Source organism: Schistocerca gregaria, chromosome 10 (genome assembly GCF_023897955.1).
Source record: "Schistocerca gregaria isolate iqSchGreg1 chromosome 10, iqSchGreg1.2, whole genome shotgun sequence".
Classification (NCBI taxonomy): Eukaryota; Metazoa; Arthropoda; class Insecta; order Orthoptera; family Acrididae; genus Schistocerca; species Schistocerca gregaria.
Window position 1 is genome coordinate 219,017,417 of NC_064929.1, and position 21,134 is coordinate 219,038,550.

Below are 21,134 nucleotides of genomic sequence, written 5' to 3' on the forward strand. Positions count from 1 at the left end.
ACAGCAAGGTAATAATGAACTGATCATCATACCGTAGACTCAAGTTGTTTGAGTGTACTCTTTATTATATGGCTATGAAAGTTTACAATAAAACTGGAGAAGGATATACTGAATGAAGAATGAAAACTATTCAACAGCTAAACATTGTTATAGTTCAGACGAATTTATCACTGACAAGCATACATAATAAAAAATGCAGTGACTCATGAACTGCAAATATACACACTGTAATTGGTATGTGCAGATATTTTTATATGTAGCACCTTAGTATGTACACATATCAGTGTGATGGCTGTTTATTCTTTCTGTTGAACAGTCTTCCCACAAATACGCTCCAAACTTTAGGACTTGACATTTTCTGCACAACTACGCTGACCACACCTGTCAGTATAGACTACCATTTTTTGTCCACGTGCCTACACTTCAACATCTGACTTGCTGCCCAGGGGAAAATAACCATATGTGACTTGCTCTTGCCATATGTACCTGGATGTTCTAACCAAAATAAAAACATACTATACCTACTTGCTGCAGTTATTAGCAAATACTGATGTAACGTTGTTCAGTACATCGTCCTCAGACACACTGATCACACCCTGTACGTATCAATACAAGTCAAAGGGTATAAGCTGATTTTGACACTACTGTATCAGCAACACAAATTTTCTACCGTGTATTATATAAATTACTATAGTACACAGTAATACACGTATCACTGACAAGTCAGTACAACCTCAATCTCTGGTTTGTAAGTGACTGTCATTTACAATTACAAATTTGACTGGAATTGTACGAAGTGGTGCAACGGACCTGAAGACACAAATGTACAGTACAAGTTATTCGAGATCACTGACCTGCGTTTCCAGGACAGATATGAAATCGACGAAGAACTGCGGCTTCGAGCCGAGCGCGTCCACACAGCTGCACAGCAGCCGAACCAGCCGCTTCCAGTGCTCGAAGGCGTCCAGTGAGTGCCCGACGAGGAAGAGCACGAAGCAGAATTGTAGCTCGCCCAGCAGCTCGTCCGGGCTGCAACACCAGACAGGTGTCAGGCACACGCCGTCACAAAGGCAGCCGTTATCCAACCGTTCGGGAGAGACTGTCAAACGACCAGCTGGATCTCCAGCACTAACGGAGTCGTGGCACCGAAACGGTGCCTACGTACCGGTTGGGCATACGGAAGTGCACAGTGAGACGGGTCAAAGTGGATACGAGACAAAATGGAGCTACGCATCCGTGAACAAAGTTTCTAAATTTCTCCGCCTATCGACGCAAACTGCACGAAGTACCTAGAAAGAATAGTGTACCGTACTGCATACATCATACAAATAAATGTGATGTAAACATTACACTACATATTCTTCAGTTTCTGCCTGCATCTCGTTCAACATCTTTTCACACGGAGCAGAAGCTAAGCTGTCTAGAGTATAAATAAGCAAAATAATGACGATAAATTTCACACAATCGACCTGGTGACAGTACAGGGCAACGACAGCTTTACTGCCGCATTTGACGCGGACACCACCGACCTGCAGTGATGTGAGCAGTTGCAGTTAAGATGTAAAAACAGTTGAGTACAGAAACAATTTAACTTCAGGCATATTTTAATTTTTAAACAGACTGAAATAATATACAGAAAAACTCCAGCAATACGCTTCTTAGAGGAGCAGACATAAAACATAACATGCTCTTCTTCTTAGATAACACAGTAATTGAAAACAAGAGTGATGATACATCCTAACTTAAACACAGGGTAGTTTTTCTGAATAAGCTACATCTGACGTAAATGCTTTTTGCAGGGATTTGATTATATAGTAAAACAGTGGAGCCACAGAGAGTATTACTTACAGTCAGTTGTCTAATATTCTCTGACGTCCTTCCATTTGAATCCAATGAATACATTTCACTACTGGATATGCCATCAGCTATGGGGCAAACAGCAAAATAATCCACAAAGCCACCCAAGCACCACATCTTTTCTTCTTCTATGATGTGCTGCTCTTCATCTGGTCAGTGTCCAGCAGTGGTGTGTGAGAGCTTTGTGAATCATTCACAGTACCTCTGGTGGCTTCAATGCCTACACCTACATCTATACTCTGCAAACCACCGTGAACTGGGTACATCCCATTCTACCAGTTATTAAGGTTTCTTCTCGTTCCATTCACACACGGATCAGAAGAAGAGTGATTGACTGACTGTGCCTCTGCGCATGCTGTAATTGCTCCAAACTTAACCTCACAATCCCCACGCGAGTGGCACGTAGGTAGTCATATCGCATCCCTCGAGTCACCATTTGAAGCTGGTCCTCGAAACATTGTCAGTAGACTTTCTCGGGATAGTTTACATCTATCTTCGAGAGTCTGCCAGTGCACTTTCTTCGGCATCTCTGCTACAATCTCCCACACGCCTGTGACCATTTCGTTGCCTCCTCCGTATACGTTCAATATCCTCTGTCGGTCCTATTTGGTACGGGTCCCACACACTCGAGAAATATTCTAGAACCAGTCACAGAAGTGATTTGTAAGCACTATTCTTTGTAGACCGATTGCGCGTCCCCAGTATTCTACCGATAAACCGAAGTCTACCACCTGCTTTACCCACACCTGAGCCTGTGTGATCATTCCATTTTACATCCCTACAAAGTGCTGCACCCACGTATTTCTACGAGTCGGCCAATTCCGAATGTGACCCACCGATATTATAGTCACAGGATCCTACGTTTTTTTGTTTTGTGAAGTGCACACTTTTACATTTCTGAATATTTGAAGCATGTTTCCAATCTTTGCAACACTTTGAAATCTTGTCAGGATATGACTGAATATTTATGTACCTTTTTTCAAACAGTACTTCATTACAGATGACTGCATCGTCTGCAAAAAGTCTGAGGGTATTATTAATATTGTATGCAAGGTCATTATTATACAACATGAACAGCAATGGTCTCAACACACTTCCCTGAGACACACAGGCAGTTACTTCCACATCTGATGATGACTCTGCATCCGAGATAATGTGGTGCAGCCTCCCTACCAAAAAGTCCTCGGTCCAGTCACAAATTTCACACGAGACCACCATACGATACTATTTAAAGATATGTTTGATGCTGGCATTCCCATACACAGTGCAACTGCTCCTAATTAATGTCCTATATATGGTCAACAGAACATCAGTGTTCACGTCCCGCCAAACTCTGGTTAAAAATCTGCTGATGTTCATGATTAGGAGACAAGTATTTATAATGGAACTAATGTGAGGAATCCAACTGGGTCTGGAATTGAACTACATTCCCAGACGCACGTCATCTTGTGAACATTTGGAAGAATAATTTCTTTGAAATCACTAGAATAAATTATGTACAACCAGGGAGTTAGGATGAATTCTTGGGGTAAGCCTACATTATTTACGAGGCACGCTTTTTAAGTAAGTACCATTTTGAAACTATAAAAAGACGTGCTAAGGTATCTCAATAATTTTATTTTTACATGAAAGCCTGTATCTTAATCTACTTTTCTACATAATTTCCGTCAATACTGAGGCGTCTTCGAGATGCCGACTGCCCAGGTTTTTCTTCGAGTACAGGAACAGACGGTAGTCACTGGCCACAAGATTGGGGCTGTACGGAGGATGATCTAGAGTTTCCCACCGAAAAGATGTGATGAGATCTTTGATCTGATTCGTCACATGCAGACGGGCACTGTCTTGCAGCAAAACAATGCCATCGCTCAACTTGCCACGTCTTTTGCTCTGAATTGAAAGGCGCAGATTGTGCAATGTCTTACAGTAAGCTGCTACATCGACTGTCTCATTACAAGGCAGAAATTCCACAAGCAATACTCCTTTTCTGTCCCAAAAAACTGTGCACACAATTTTACAGGCAGAAATTGTTTGCTTAAACTTCACTTTTCTGAATGCCGCCATTCCACGGACTGTTGCTTTGATTCTGGTGTGACGTAGGCCACCCGTGTTTCATCGCCCGTAACAATACGGCTTAAGAAATCGTCACCGTCGTCGTGGTACTACTGGAGGAAAGCCAATGCGCAGTCTAGACATTTGGTTTTGTGCACACCCGTCAACATTTTCAGTACCCGACACGTGCACATTTTTCAGCACTTCAAATGCTCGGTCACAATGCCATACAAAACACTACGAGAAACATTAGGAAAGTTATCCTACAAGGAGGAAATTGTAAAGTGTCTGTTTTCTCCCACCTTATTGTTCATTTCATGCACCAAACTTTCATTAACGACCAAACGACGCCCACTCCATTGTTTACCATGCACATTTGTGTGGCCATCTTTAAATGCTCTCACCCACTTTCTTACCATTCCATCACTCATAATGTTTTCTCCGTAAACTGTGCGATCTCACGATGAATATCGACCGCTTTCAAGCCTTTAGCATCAAGCAATCTTATAACAGCCCGTACTTCAGAAGAATCAGACTGTAATGGCGTCTAGATAACAGATGGAGTTACCCTGTGTGCATGCGCAAAACACCGATTGCAGCGGTACAGCCACGGTGTGGCAAAATGGTACTTACTTAAAAAACCAAGCCTCATAGATAGTACTAACCTTCATTTAGCTACAACTCTGGAACGTTCACAGTTCCACTAAAACGGTTAGAGATGTGGCCTGATATATCTACGAGTGACATAAGCACAGAGTAAGCTTCCCTTGTCATTCACGCCACATTCTGTTTTCCGAGAGAGATCTCCCTTTCAGTAGGTATCCTTAATTTTCAATGGACTGTTTGAATACAGGATGTATACGCAGACAAGGAGAAAAAATCCTAAATTTTTCCCAGTTAAAAATACACATTATTCTGGGTGAAAATACATTTTTCCACGTTAACTGACAGTATACATTTCCTTGGAACTGTAAAACTTATCAATCTTTTGAACGGTTACGCTTTTATACAACAGGGCAGAATTTCCCGGCCCTTTAGAAAATGAAAGTTAAAATACGAAATAAAAATAATATAAAAAAGAAATGTTTTAGAAAGATCTTTGATGTGCTGCAACATGTACGCTGCATATTTTTGTATTAAAAAAGTATAAATTACTTTCCTTAGCATTCAAATAGAGATTGTGATGCGCTTTTGTTAGCCAGTCATAGCTCATTTATGTGATCTCTGTGTCAAAAATTAACCTCTGGTTAATTACACTAACCCTCCCACAATCAACCGTTTAGTTATCCCGTATTTGTTCTGCAATTAGGCATTATTACGTGTTCTACAACGCGTTTTTCCGTGCTTCACCCAGAATAGAACTTAGGTTGCTCCTACCAGGGACTGTACAACTAACTAGTGTACAATGTTACTAGTGTAACTGTCTGGCCAAACATTTTCTCACTGAGAAATCTTTTTTACCTGTTATTTGTTTATTTCCACTCTGGTGGTCTGAATCTAAAGATTTTGCTGGTAATTGTAACAACGCTGATCATTCGCAGGCCCAGTCAACCACATAAACAAACAGCGATTGGCATTCAACCGTTTGGTTTTATTCTGCTCAGTTTGTATAGCCCCGTCCGTTTCTGTCTGCAGGAAAGTTTATTTCTGGATGTGACAGGGATTCATCTGGCAGACACATGACATACACAATGCACGCATCCAAAAATCAACGTATAATTCATTCAGATATAAACTTGGAATTAGTTCAAAAGCCAGCAGGGATGTGTTTCAAAATTGTATGAATAATTGATAGACCAACGTGCGCTGGATACTAGGTGTTTTCTGAGACGAGGTTTTTTTCCTCAAGAATATGAATTTGGCACTCCCCGCCTCCCCACTTGAAATTGCTGCCCTTGGCAGATACCCCCGTTTGTCCCTAGTGAATCTGGCAGCTTGTGCACACCAGTAAAATTTTTCCGGGTAGCATCTTGCTGCTACAGATTATACAGCTAATAGCCACAGTTCTGTAGCCACAAGCAGGAAAAAGTACTACACATGCGCAACTCAACTGCGCGTGCACATAAGCCCGCTCACAACTGCTCAAACGAATCTTATGTGAATAGCTATGAAGTCACACTCATCGGAGGCAATTTGTTGTTATGAAGCATTGTGTAGTCTTCCTAAAGTCTTTGGCACATTTTGCTGTCGGCAGACGCTTGTATGAGCACTGTTTTTTGTTGTTGCATACGGCGCATTTCCTCTGCAACTTAAGTTTTATTTTGTTTCCTCTTGTTCACGTTTCATTGCTTCAGTATTATTCTGCAGTAGTGAGATACAGTAATATCCTTTGTTAGAGTAAATTACAAAAATTTAACTGAAAACTAAAACAAAAAAATTCCAGGAATTCTAAAAAACATGGCTCTGAGCACTAAGAAACTTAACATCTGTGGTCATCAGTCCCCTAGAACTTAGAACTACTTAAACCTAACTAACCTAAGGACATCATACGCATCGACGCCCGAGGCAGGATTCGAACCTGCGACCATAGCAGGAATTCTAAAAAATTCCTGAGTTCTCCACAGTTTTCTCCAGGATGAAAAAAAATCCTAGGATCTCCCAGTTGTCCAGGGTTGTATACAACCTAGAATAATACATCCTTCTCTTACTGATCTCGAGGTCCAATACTATTTTATTGGGGAAATGTCCATTGCAGATGATCATTTATAAGGGGAAAGTAGCAGTGTCGGAGAGCGATCACTCACAATCATTCCACTAATGAGACGACAATAGTGTGGGTCACTGACTTTGCGCCAAGAACTGTGATGACAGTTGAAATCCACACAGATAAGAAAGGAGGGATGGAGTTCTGTAAACAGTTGCTGTCAGGAATCGTTACTGGTTGTAGTCTATGGTGATTTATAAATATGGACATAATAGAGAAGTACTACTTGTTTCTATTTCTGCAGATGCCACTTGAAAAGCCAAGTAACTGAAGTTTACAGGAGTTTCATTGCCTATGATGGTGTCCTTAATTAACAGTCCTGCTTCTGCTTTAGTATTTGGTCTATCTGACTTTACTAAATTGAATCCTTTGAAATGAACTGGCATTTGTGGTTTATGGGGGAATGACAGTGTGACATACACTGAAGAATTATTCCCTAAAATATTATCGGAAACTCCAAAATGTAACGATCCTGTGAGTATTTGAAGCCAAGCATGCACAATATGAAACACTATTGCAACACGTTGTTATCGATGTCATCACTCCTATTTATACAGATTTGAGTAAACCTTATTTGCTAGGGTGTTGTTTAGGCGGTTTTACTCAAAATGTGAATGCGAGTTTCAATAGCATCACCTGGAGATATGCTCCTAAAATAACATTCAGATGAAGTGAAATGGTGAACACTGCTTCAAATTTGGCCATATGTCTATTCAGTGTAGGCCACACTGCATTAATGCACATGGCAAATGGCCTTCAAATCAAAATCGGCAATGAAATGCACTGTTTCTGTAAAGACAGAAGCCACTAGCAATGTGCTCAGCAATGATAAGCACTTTGAGGTAGAAAATGAGCACTTATCAGATCAAAGTAGCAGTAAGCGGCCATCCACTAGCCAGGGCGACAGTTATTATGGACTTGGCATCGATGGTTTCAATCTTTGTCCCTCAAATAAATACTTTTCAAACTTTAAACATGTTTTCTCAAAACCATGTTTTTCAGCACGGTTGTTGTCATCCATGCTACAATTTTTATTTGATTTTAATGATTTTTGTTCTTCCTTGAAGAAAATTGAATTCTCTTCAGTTCATCGTATTCGTTTATTTTTATGTCAATATTTAGTATTTTTGTCAGCCAAACAGAGGGGTCCAAAAATGGCCATTTTTTTCAAATATATATAATTTTGCAGTTTATTATATTTTTTTTAAATCCCTACAATGAACTAAAATTACATCTGTAAGGATCCGGTTGATATGTTAATTTCATGTTTCAGATAACCACAACCTGAGTTACAGCAACAAACATCGATGTATCTCCTTTCAGATCTGCCTTGCGAAAATCCCAATCACACAGTGAAGATATTAATATTTTTCAATAAAAACATCAATAAAACTCGAATGTATGCTTTATTCATTGCAGCGACCCTCATTTGTCTACTACATTCCAGTACAGAGAAAAACAATAATAAATTTGAGTGATATTTTCGTCCGTCATCCTGTCGTTCCCCCTTAAACAATATTTCTCGGAAACAGTGACAGGTTAAGAATCGGCACAGGTTTTGAAGGTTTTATTCTATTAGGATGAATAATTATCACAAATCTGTGCTGCTGAAATTTCCTGCCACTGTAGCGTACGATCTGCGATTTACATATTCCTCAGTTTCCTCGAATGAAACGTCGAGGACAGATTTAGTCTGTTTAACCTCCTGCTGTTTCAGATACAATGGACTACACGTCTCTCTCAACGTGTGATCTTTGCAATGCACAAAACAAGTATTTTGGCTCGCGCACACAGTTGCTCCGTGGTTACTTCCACACGTATTAAGACGAACTTCTAATCGGCACTGGAGGCTCAGATGACAAAATCGTAGACAATAGAAGCACTCTTTGACAACTGGAATGTAAGGCTTAACTGTACACCACATACAGTATACTGAAACATTATCTGGTAAGAACTGCTACAGAAATGTGAGAAGGCACTTTTGTTGAGGAACTTTGCTTCACATGCACAAGTTATTTATACATTTGACCATCCTACATATACGTGTAACAGGTACTGTAGATTAAATCGCATCACTCAAAATGCCATACCCTTGCCCGGTTCAGGTTCATTAACGATATCTTCACGATCTGGACACCCTGTCCTCATTCCTTATCTCCCAACCGCTTCGCCCGGTCCTCATCGACTCAGTGTGCCACCTGCCCGGACATCGACCGCCTGCTCCCCGATGACACCGTCCACACCTCTGTCCACGTTAAACCCACCAGACGCCAACACTACTCTCATTTTGACAACTGTCGGCCCCTCCACATAAAAACAAATCCCTCTCGTACAGCCCGGCCACTCCGGGACGGCATATCTCGAGTGGACAGAACTCCCTCACTCGGTACACTAAGGATCTCACTGAGGGCTCTGATTACCTATCATCGTACCCTGAAATTAGGTACATCCTACTCGAGATCCTTCCCACCCCTCCTACTAAAGTGGTGTTCCGTTACTCACACAGCCTCCACAACATTGTAGTCCACCCCTGGGCCACTCTCAATACGAACTCCTGTGGAAGACCCCGGTGCGAGACAAGCCCAGACCACCCTCCCGGCACTACCTATTCCTGCCCTGTGACGGGCCTATCCTGTCGGAGGGTGGGCCACATGTTTGTGAGAGCAGCCACATCATATACTAACACTGTCGCAATCACTGTACAGCTTTTTATATCAGTACGACCAGCAACCGGCCGCCCACCGGGACGAACGGCCCAACTGTGGCAGAGAGCAATCTGGACCACCCCGTGGCACTGCGTGCTGCTAAACGTAATGTGCTCTGTTTCATTGGCTGCTTCACCACCCGAGCCACCTGGGACCTCCTCTCCATCAGCCGCTTTTCCGAACGGTGCAGATGGGAGTCATTCTTACGACACATTCTCTGCTCCCAAATTTATCCCGGACTTAACCTACAGCGACCTACTGTCCCCACACCCTCCATCCAACAGTTTCCAACCCCTCTGACCTATCATTTCCCAACCTCTGTCAACGCACCCACCCACCCTTCCCCATTCCTCTCCTTTTTCCCCCACCTCCGTGCCCCACAACCTCCCGACGCCGCACCTGTCGGCAGTCTAGTTCCTGCGCGATCTGCCGGACGGCGCTCTCTTCTCCTCCCACCTGTACCACGCTACCCCTTCCCCCACGGACTGCTGCATTCCGGTCCGAGCTGCCAGATATGGCGGTCACACGTGTGTGAGGTGTCCTCGCTCATTTGAACGAATGCACGTGTATTTCCTTTACCGAAGGCTTTGGCCGAAAGCTACGTATCGAGTGTGTTTTCACCGAGCCCTTCTGTAACTCGAAGTGTCACCTTTACAGTGAGTAACAATCTATCTTTTCCTAATTAAGAGCTCTAACATTACACACATCAATCCACAGAATGCCAGGTCTGTTTTTCCTGACGACGACATACTCTCGAATAGTTCTCACCTGAAGATTCAAATATATTTTGCACAAGATGACACTATCATCATCATTAAACTACAAAAATATTTGCTCGTTCCACCTCGAGCAGTCTGACACATTTAGGCACGAGATTTTTTACTGCTTAGTGCAATTATAGGGGGCAGTCATTAAGTTTTAATAAATACCTTTAAAAAATAAAGTTACGTAATCTTTTTTTTTTACCCGTTTGTGATCTTGCGACACCCGAACGCCCCGTGCCACAGAACTGTAGCGTGCTGTCAGAGGAGCCAGTCCACTAATGAAGTGCACACTGCGGTACTGTGACACGGTGCTTTCTGGGTGTTGCAAGATTATGGAACGTTCCTGCAATCAAACAAAGTACATACCTCAGTTTTTTTCCTCTATGATGTGCCTAGATAATATACTTTTTACAGAAAATAAACCAGACTGCAACACTGAGTACAGCTACAATTGTATATTGATGTACGCACCTGTCCATCTGCTGTAGTAATGTATCCAATTTGAAGCTCGAGTCTAGAGAGTGTCTCGTCACCTGAAAGAGATGGAGAGGAATCATTATTTATGAATAAAACTGAAAGTAACGACTACTCTGGTAATACAGTGCAAGAAGTGAACATAATACAACGTCAAAGGTATACCGATGTGTTACCGAACAATAGTTAAGACACTTTTTGTGTTCCTGTACTAGCAGATCTAGTAGTCCACAGTTTTACACCATCCAAGCACCTAAAAAATGCCACTGCATGCCTCTGTACACTAAAATTTCGCTTATCCTATTCTCATAATGCCTCTGTGAGACATACAATGGTGGAAGCAGAGTTATCACAAAGTCTTTTTCTTTCAGGTTTAATTGGTAAATGGATTTTAATATCAATATACTCAACTGCAATCTACTGGTGAACGGCCTGAGCTGCTTCCTCATGTTCAAATGATATATAGTATGTTTCAGAAGTGAATGGAGTCCCACATTATATCTGCATATGGTTTCAAATTGATGGTTATTATAGTGGAAAAGAATAAAATAGCTGTTTAGATACAGAAAAAAAGGGAGTAAATACTATACACTTCTCAAAACGATAATTTATATTAATTACAACTGACAAACAAAAAAATTGTATTGAAGTGTGGCTTTTGCAATTTGCATCAAATAAGAGTTTTATGCACACCAGCTAGTAATGCAACAAAACTACAAAACGCGCACACATTTATAGATGTTCTTTGAATGTACTTAAAATAGGTATACAATATTACGAAACAGAAAGTTACTACTCACCATATAGCGGAGATGATGAGACGCAGATAGGCTTTTGGCCGACAAGGCCTTTGTTGAAAAAAAAAAAAAAAACACACACACACACACACACACACACACACACACACACACACACACACACACACACACACATACAAATGCGACTTGCGCATGCGTAACCACCAAAAGCTTTAACTACAATAGTCTTTTTGTTGTGCCTATCTGTGACTCAGCCTCTCCGCTATATGATTAGAAGAAAGTGATTTGATTAGTGAAACTGAACAGTTCAAATTTCTTGGTGTTCATGTAGATAGTAAAATGTCATGCAAAACCCAAGTTTAGGATCATGTTCAAAGACTTAATGCTGCCATTTTTACTATTTGAACGGTATCTGAAGCGAGAGATCAGTCGACACGAAAATTAGTCTGCTTATTTTCATTCGCTTACGTTATATGGTATTATATTTTGGGATAACTCTTCCCATTCCAAAAGAATAGTTTTGGCTCTGAGACGGGCATTTCGGACAATAAGTGATGCAAGTTCACGAACCTCTTGTCGACCTCTGTTCACGAGTTTGAGTATTTTGACATTCACCTCTCAATACATATATTCCTTACTGTCATTTCTTGTTAACAATATCAGCTTATTCCAAAGAATAAGCAGCATTCACTCATTTAATACTTGGCAGAAATCAAACCTGCATTTGGATCGAACTTCCGTAACTCTTGTGCAGAAAGGTGTGCAGTATACTGCTGCATCCATTTTCAATAAGCTACCACTTGAATTCAAAACTCTTACCAGTAACCTACGCACTTTTAAATCGAAACTGAAGCTTTTCCTCACGGGTCACCCCTTCTATTCTGTCAAAGTGTTCCTTGAAAAATTAAGCTGATTCTTGTATTGTTGACTGCCTTTACTAAAACTTATGGCTTGACTTTTTTGGGTTCATAAACATCTTATTTTTATCTATTATTACTTTTACGTTGTAGTTTGACCTACTGACCAGTTCGATGACCTTCGAGATTTGCTCCTCAATTTAGTCCTACAGAACTTGACGTGTAAATAAAATAAAATAAATCACACACAAGTGCAGTCTCAGGCAACTGAAACCACACTCAGTTTCACTGGTTTCAGTTGCCCGACACTCCATCTGTGTGTGCGAGTTGCGGTTGTGCGAGTGAGAGTGTGAGTGTGAGTGCGTCATCTATTGTCAATGAAGGCCTTAATTGCGAAAATCTTTTTGTTGTGCCTGTCCGCAACTCAGCATCTCCTCTATATGATTAGAAGATAGATGACTTAGCAGTTGTAATAATATGATACTGGGCGTTTCAGGAGGAGCAGCAAATATTTTAGGAGGTGCTACAGAAGACTAATTCAAATAAAACTTCCCATATGTCATGTATGCAATTGTTACTGGTTACAAACATACAGCTTTGATTTAAAAAAGACTCAAAATGTGTTAATCAAAAGCAAATGATTAAATTCAGAGTTGATTTTCATAAAATAGACCAACTGCAATTCACTTTGATTCTCTTGACATCATCACATGTCGTCGTCCTATGGTAGTCTCGGCATTTGTTATGAGGGCAGCACTACTTATTGCCCAAATTATCAATTTGTCTCCTGTGTTTCCATTTTCATTGTAGACTTTACCTTTCGAGCTTCCCCTAGTTCAGCGGCCTTGACAGCCGTTAACTGTAAACATTTCTGTCAATCTGTCTTCTGTGAAATGTTAGGCTTAGATGATACGTCACCTGATACCTCTAAAGTGCACTAATTGCATTGTACTGGGAGAACATGCCCATTGTTGTAGTCAGAGGAATGACTTCTAGTAACACTGGAAGCTCATTCTCACAGAAGTGTAGATATAGGGACCCAGTAGGACGATATGATAATACGACAAACCCGATCAGCTGTCTGTCTGTCACAGTAGACCACACACGCTGAGGAGCATCCGTGAAAGGAATGTGGCTTTTCGTCGGACAACCGACACAAGTTACAAGTGCTATTCGTACCGTATCGAGTGAAGCTGACTTAGGCAGTAAACAGTATTAATTGGATTACTTGGCACTAAGAAATCAGCCAATGGCAAAATTCCGATTGCCTACCTTCCCTCTGTTTTTGAAGATGTCGAATCTGCTCGTACGATAAAATCACGGGCTGTGCTTACATAGTGCCTGCCATATTCTTTTATGTGGAACACCGATACCTGTCAAAATTTTGTATGCGCTCGTTGAAACCGTACAACCTACCAAATGAATACTCTCTCTTACTTTATCCGCTCTCTGTTCATTTTCATGTTCAGATGAGTTATGTCTGCTGGGCATTGCACCAGACTTACGTAGTTTTGTAAAAACACAAGTAAACACTCTAGAGTCTGGTACTCTGTGGTTACAAAATCGTCTTTCGCATTCTCTGTGAGCAGTGGGAGTGCTTCCATTAAAAAACCTGTACGCAAATACCACTATAAATGCACAAATACCAGTGCTCACAATTTGGCAATACGTGCAGCGTGCTCAAACAGAAGAAATGGCCGACAACTAGCAGCCACAACCACAGTCGAGAAATTAATTTACGAGCACAACTTCACAACTTGAACTTTAAAACCTAACTTAGAACTAATATATAAACCCATTATCAACAGGACAACTGACAAGCAAAATAAAGACATCTGTCTTTAACCAGCTCAATCTCTGAAGCCAATTAAACTGGAGACTTATCATATGGAATGTTTTATTCAATTTAGTCTATGCCACCACTTCCTAAAATATTCACTATTCCTTCCAAAATGCCGTGTAAATGTTTAAACTTTTTAATGGGTATTCTGATACTTTTATTTGTGTGTCACAACAGTGTATTGAAGATATCCTCAATAAACAATTTTTTTTTTCACACCAAGCGCACGAGCGACAACATTTTGATGGCAGTACCTCCACTGCAGCAGCCATATACTCCGAACGGGCCACAGCCGCGGCATACGTGACAGACGGCGATCGCAATAGGATCCGGCCACTCAGTGTTACGATGCTCTAACTTAATTATTTTAACTCAAATTTCTACTGTAAGAAAATAAAATAACTGAATAACTAATATTTATTGTGTAATATGTCATGTTGAAGTTAGTTACTTCCTTGTTAGACTTAGTCAAGAACAGAGACACTGATTTGTTACACACAAAACGTGTTTCCACGCGATTGAAGTTAATAAATGGTGATGTATTGAGAATATTTACTTGCAAAGGATTCTACATCACTGAAGAAATTTAATGAATTTATTGAGAAATGAAAATGAATTTATTGAGAGATGAAAGTCATATTGAGGCCTCCCAAGCCCGAGAGGCAAAAGGATGATGGCAAGTTACATTAAAAGGGAAACACATTAGAAAAGAAGTATTGCCTTTTTCCACAAGGTTAATAAACACAACAGATGCACATAATATAGACCTCAGTCATCGATTATTCTTCTTCACGATTTACAACAGTTTGCCAACACTGGGATAACTTTTTGATTCTGCAACTGTAGGAATCACATCGTTTTGAGGCAAAGAATTCGCCCGGCCACGTTTGGAACACATTTTCATACAGAAAGGAAGTTCCCTGAAGGTTGTGCAATAGAGAGCAGTAAAGCTGAAAATCCTAGGGCATAAGATCAGATGGACCGAGCGGGTGTTGAGTGACTTCCTGACCCAACTCCTGTGCGGCATTTTTTGTCGGCCTACAAAGAATGCGGGCAGGTGTTGTGGAGTAGAGTCACTTCACATGCTCTTCTCGGTCTCTGTTCTTAGATCGCATCTGCAACAGATCTCACTTATCAACAATAAACGTCAGTAGTGACTGTTACACCTTAGCGAAGTGATTCTTAGTACACCGTACTGCTGCCATTCTACCAGATGCGCAACATTATGTTTTGTGAATGCAGGTATTTGTTCAGGGAGTCGCCACTTCGCTTTGTCTCGACCATTCCTTTCTTTTCGTGTCAGCGTAAAGACACCAATTCTCGTCACCAGTAATGATACGGGAAAGGAATGGTCGGGGTCGTTCACGAGCCCATTGATGACGAGCAAGCAGAGACACACACACATAGGGTCTCTCACTGAATTTTTTAGAGCAAGCAGTATTCGTACACACAATGCATTAAATCGTTCTCCGTCGAGCCTCGAAAGGTCTCTGTGAATGTGGAGCGTCACTATCAAATCAATCCTCACCAGAAAGAGAAAACTATTTTCTTGCCATTTTCTGTCCAATGGTTTTATCCCCCTGCACGGTACAAACATTTCTGTCCGCCTCTGTTGCTGTCACCCCTCTACTGAACTCTAACAGAGCAGTACGACAGAAATGTTCCAATTTCTCCACTTGGCACTCCATTTTCTAACATTCCCAGCTCCACTCACTCAAATGACAAATGACAATATGAACTCAAATAGCAACAATGAAACTACAAATTAAAAAAAATCACAATTAATAAACAAACCCATAGCAACCGGAACACAAAAACAAAACTGCTACGATCTTGTGCACCAACCTAATATAAAAGCTCAAAGAAAATCCCTGCAAAATAGCAAAAAAGTCCTTGTCAAATTGAATCATCAGTTCTACATATACAACAGATAGGTGAATCTTTTTTTATTCAATGTAACTGCAAGAATAGTTAATCTACTGCTTTTTTCAAGCAACAAAACGAGGGGAGATGGGGAGGGTATAAAAACTTCTGAGATCCAGACATAGTGTCAGAGCCGGTAAATAGTATTTACATTAAAGACGATACACAGATAAAAATGCCGAAGTCAGGTTTTCACAGAACTGTCGGCCAAGCGGGACGTGACGCCCGGACAGGTGGCCCGGCAGTCAAAAGGGGAGAAAAGAGGTGTAAAACCCGAGAGGAACGGATATGGAGATGCAGATGGGCAGATTAAAGCTGTGTGCCATGCCGCAATTCCGACCCAGGCTTAGCACACAGCTTTAATCTGTCTGGTAGTTTCAAATTGGAGCACAATCCGCTGCAAAGTGAAAACTCATTTTGAGAGATAGAATACCCCAGCCCACAGTTCGGCCCGGAAACGCAACGTCGACAAATCTGAGCCAGACAAGTCGCCCGGGATCTGTGACAGCTAGGAAGGTCCGGTCTTGGCAGCCCCAGTTAGGTCGGCAAATGAAGGTGTGCCACTGCTATGCTAAAGATTTGTTTGTACATTTTTTCCCGGAAGCAGACTCAATTACATGAGGCGTACTAGCTCGGCCAGACATTCGGACGGGCAGTGCTCGACAGTAGAAAGGCTGTGGGTGCGGGGAATATCAGTATAAGGGGAGGTGGGGCCATCTGCAATTCGGGAGGTGGGGCGACCCGAACAAACGTTCGGCGTCGTCCGAGCGGCGAGCCGGGACACCGGCAACGGGTTGCAGGTGTCTGTCGAGTAAGGCCGAGATTGTTCTGTGAGAGCACAGTAACTGTCCTATAATGGGGTGTCAGGAGGCAAGGGAGGAGGGGGGTAGCGTGGAAGGGGGGGTTGTAGATTTTAGGAGGGGTATAGACAGAGCATACGCAGGGATAGTTGGGGTGAGGAAGAAGGGTATTTGGTGAGGAGCTGTTGGTGCAGGCTCAGTAATTTTCACAGGGTTTGCAGGTGGGATGGGACGGCTAGTAGTCACAAGACCACATACCTCCTGTCATATGACCACCTCGACTCACCGCCATAAACGGTGGAGCCTGTATGGACCGGGTCTATTCTAAGACTATAAATAGCTGCTTGTTCCAAGAAGTTTGTGGTATTGGGAAGAGAGCTACAAAAGGGAGGTGAGGAAATGGAGTCGAGGAATTCCTCGGAGGTAGCCGGGGCACTCACATAAAAATTGTAAAAGGAATTTCACTTTTAAATGTAGACGAGTGAGCAGATGGGTAGAAAGAGTGCACTGAAAATAGGGGTAATATTTACAAGAACATGGAGGCAATATAAGAACGGAAGACAAACACAAAAGCACTCCAATTACAAAGGGCATGAGGCAGGGACGCAATCTTTTCCTCTCCTGCTCAACCAGTATACCAAAGAAGGAATGAGTGAGATTAAAATTCATGGGGAAAAATATTGACAGTAAAGATCCACTGTTATTATCGTTATCCATTTTTAAAGTGAGCAAGAATCAGATAAGAAATGACACAGTTCTCCACAGAATCATCGAGGAAATACATGTGTAGACAACACTAACAAAGAGAAGGGACAGAATGATAAATCATTCTGAAAGACATTGCAGAATAAAATCCACAGTTCTAGAGGGTGCGGATGACAGAAAGGGAGGGAAAGGGTGGTGGGGATCAGTGCTTAGATTGAAATAAGGAGAGTGAGGGTTAGACATACGTATGGTCTCCAAGATGCTAGGCCAATATTTGCATTTAGTGAGGACGGCTGGTAACAAAAAATCTTTCTACTGTCGGTACGTCCTCTGAAATCCCCCATAGGGTGTGCGGTGGAGGATACTTTGTACCACTACTAGACATTCCATTTCCTGTTCCACCTACAAACAGAACGAGGGAAAAACAACTGTCTTTGACCATCAGTGTGAACCCTAATTTCTCTTATTTCGTCACTGCGGTCCTTACAGAAGATGTACGTCAGCGGCAGCAGCAGAATCACACTGCAGCCTCCCACAATAGCGTTTCGTGAAAAGAACATTATGTTCCCTCGAGGAATGCCCATTTGAGTCTAGGGGGCATTTCGATAATACTCGCGTGTCGATGGAACCTACGAGTTAAAAATCTAGCGGCTGCCTCGCAACTTCTTCTTTTAATACGACCTCGTGACGATTCGGAGCCCATCGCCGATACCGGAGAACGGGCCACAAAACTGTCCTAAAGTGGTCTCCTTTATACGTGAGCTACACGTACCTAGAATTCCATAAATAAATCGTAACGGATCTTTCACATTCACCGCTACTGACCTTTCCCGCTCGTTCCATTTTGTGTCATTCTGCAACATTATACCTACACATTTAATTGACTCGACTGTGTCCGGCAGCACACAGATAATACTTTAATCAAATATTACACATTTGTTTCTCTTACGTATCTGCTATTCGTCACACAAAATAGAAATTCTGTCAGGGGTCATCTTTTATCGTCATACAGCTATACAAAGAGAACATTTTTCTGCATACCCCAACACCGTAAGCAACAGTCGCACACTGGTTCTGGCCCTACCTGTCAGAGTATTTACGTATATAGAGAACAAGAGTGATCCTATTATGCTTCCCCAGTGCACTCCTGACAGAACCATATTACCAGTATATGGTCACGTCAGTCCACGATAATAGCAGTTTGCGATAGCGTGTAACACAGATTTGTATTAGCTGGCAAATAAATGCACAAATCACATTCTGAGTACGGTAAAGCTTCTGGAACCGAAAATGTGATGCTCTACAGAGCTATAGTCAACTGTATCACTTTCTAGGGAAGGAAATCAATACAGAAGTCGGACGAGGGTCGTACAGAATACAGCTACGCAACAGACTATTTCGCACCTCGGCAGGCGTCGCACCCCGCGGCCAGCCCTGCAGCGGGAGTGGAGTGAGGCGCGGTGCGGTGCCGGGCAACGGCCGCAGCGCGGGCAGCAGCCGCTCCTCCCGCTCCTCTGCTGTCGCGCCGCTCCGCCTTCCCCGCCGACCCTCCTCTGCTCCATCTCCGTCGGACGGCGTGGGTGCCATCTCCAGGGCGGACCGCACTTGCCCGCACTCGGGCATCAGCCTCTCTGCCAGCCGTGCTGTCAGGGGAGAGAAAGCTGTCAGAACGTCGTAGTGTAATGGACTACTGAAACTGTCAATGCCGTCGGCTGGCGAGCTATGCGGTGCCGTGAATCGACATGAACAAAGTGTTATATTAATACGAGGGCTATCCACAAAGTACATTATGTTTTGGAATTAAAAATAAATAAAGTATTGGAATTTTTTTAAATATATACAGATGAAAGCCACACTTAAATACTACTTTTCTACATAGTTGCCATTTAAATTAAGGCACTTATCGTAGCGATGGACGAGCTCGAAAATTCCTTCGTCGTAAAATTCGGCCGCCTGGGCCTTCAACCACGTGGTTAATCACAAGGTTAATCAGTAACCCGGTAGAAATACAATTTTTGTGGATTTTCTGGAAAGAGAGACTACAATAAACTCTCAAAGGTATTGCCAAACTCTGCACAACCTCAGAAGAGCAATACAAAACAAGCACAGGGGAAAGTTGGCCTCAAAGATCTTGCCGATTCACGACAACGCCCAGGCCCACACGGCAAATGCCACTCATGAAGTTCTCGAATCTTTTAAGTGGGAGTTGTTTCCTCATCCGCCGTACAGTTCCGACCTGGCACCGAGCGACTCTCTCTTATTCCCAGCAATGAGGAAGTGGTTGGCTATGCAGCATTTTGATGACGCACAGCTTCAAGAAGAGGTAACCACATGGTTGAAGGCGCAGGCGGCTGAATTTTACGACGAAGGAATTTCCAAGCTCGTCTATCGCTGCGATAAGTGCCTTAATTTAAATGACCGCTACGTAGAAAAGTAGTATTGAAGTGTGGCTTTCATCTGTATATAATTAAAAAAATTCCAATACTTTATTTATTTTTAATTCCAAAAGCATAATGTACTTTGTGGCTAGCCCTCGTATACAATTACAGTGAACTTAAACTGAAATATTATCAATTTATTATAAAAACTAATAATTTGCAGGACAATTGTATTATGTATTGCTGCAGAGCTATTTGAGAACACTATTCAATTTTTGTACTGTTTTCATAAGTGTATACGTGTGATGTGTAAAATATCTATGCTCAATTCATGTCATCAAACCTGTGTACTTTGTAGGGTCTTTGATTGTTAATGCAAAAACAGTTTCTGCCGAGTGAGGCTAAGAGACAGTCGCGTTTTGGTGGGTCTGACAGACAGTGAGCCTCGAGAAGTCGAGAGAAACGGGCGATGTTGGAAATGCTTATATTAGTGAACTACTGATTGTCATGAAGATGATATCATGAAAATATATGATACGGAAAGCTTTAAACAGTATCAGTTCTTACGTAGCATATTACAAACGCGAGGACCCATTGTAGTAACAACTACAGCAAATCCAGAAGTTTCCCCTAGACAACGAGTGAGCATTGACGAGTATTCGAGGTAAGGTAATTAAATTATTTCGTATTCGTAATGTGAAGTTACCTTCTCTCGTGAAATATTTAAGTCTCTTATGCTCCATTAATAGAGTGAACAGACTAACGGGGACTTGTGGTCCGCTATTTAAACCGGCAAGACCACACAGGTTTTTAAACACGTGCCATAATTCGATATAAAATAATTGACGATATTTAATATTTGTTCCCCGGACGAGAGAGGTAACATTACAAGGTGCAAGCTTTCGATTCAGACGGGTGTAATTTTTAGGGGTCGACAGAACCTATACATACATCTACAACTACATATATACTCTGCAGACCACCGTACAGTGCACGGCGAAGGGTACCCCCTACCACCACTTGTCACTTCCTTCTCTCTTCCGCTCGCAGACAGACTCGTGGAAAAACGACACTCTGTATGCCTCCAGACGAGCCCTAATTTCTCAAACTTATCTTCACAGTACTTATGCAAAATGTATGTCAGAGGCAGTACAACTGTTCTCCAGTCAGCTTCTAACGATAGTTCTCTTCATTTTCTCAGTAGTGTCAGTCAAAAACAACACTGTCTTCTCCTCAGGGATTCCCATTTACGTTCCCAAAGCATCTCCGTAATACTCGTGTGCTGTTCAAACCTACTGGTAACAAATCTAGCAGCCCAGC

General features: G+C 42.0%; 1 protein-coding gene across 2 annotated transcripts in view; it reads right to left on the minus strand.

Moving 5' to 3' along the window:
• Nucleotides 1-21,134, minus strand: part of LOC126293512 (protein AAR2 homolog) — a 126,796-nt gene that overhangs the window by 6,969 nt on the left and 98,693 nt on the right. For both annotated transcript variants that reach the window (XM_049986763.1, XM_049986762.1), the window contains 3 exons: nt 18,841-19,079; nt 10,551-10,612; nt 855-1,029 (listed from right to left, as the gene is read on the minus strand). In XM_049986763.1, the coding sequence (XP_049842720.1) occupies nt 855-1,029; nt 10,551-10,612; nt 18,841-19,079 (476 nt within the window). The remainder of the gene's footprint in view (nt 1-854; nt 1,030-10,550; nt 10,613-18,840; nt 19,080-21,134) is intronic.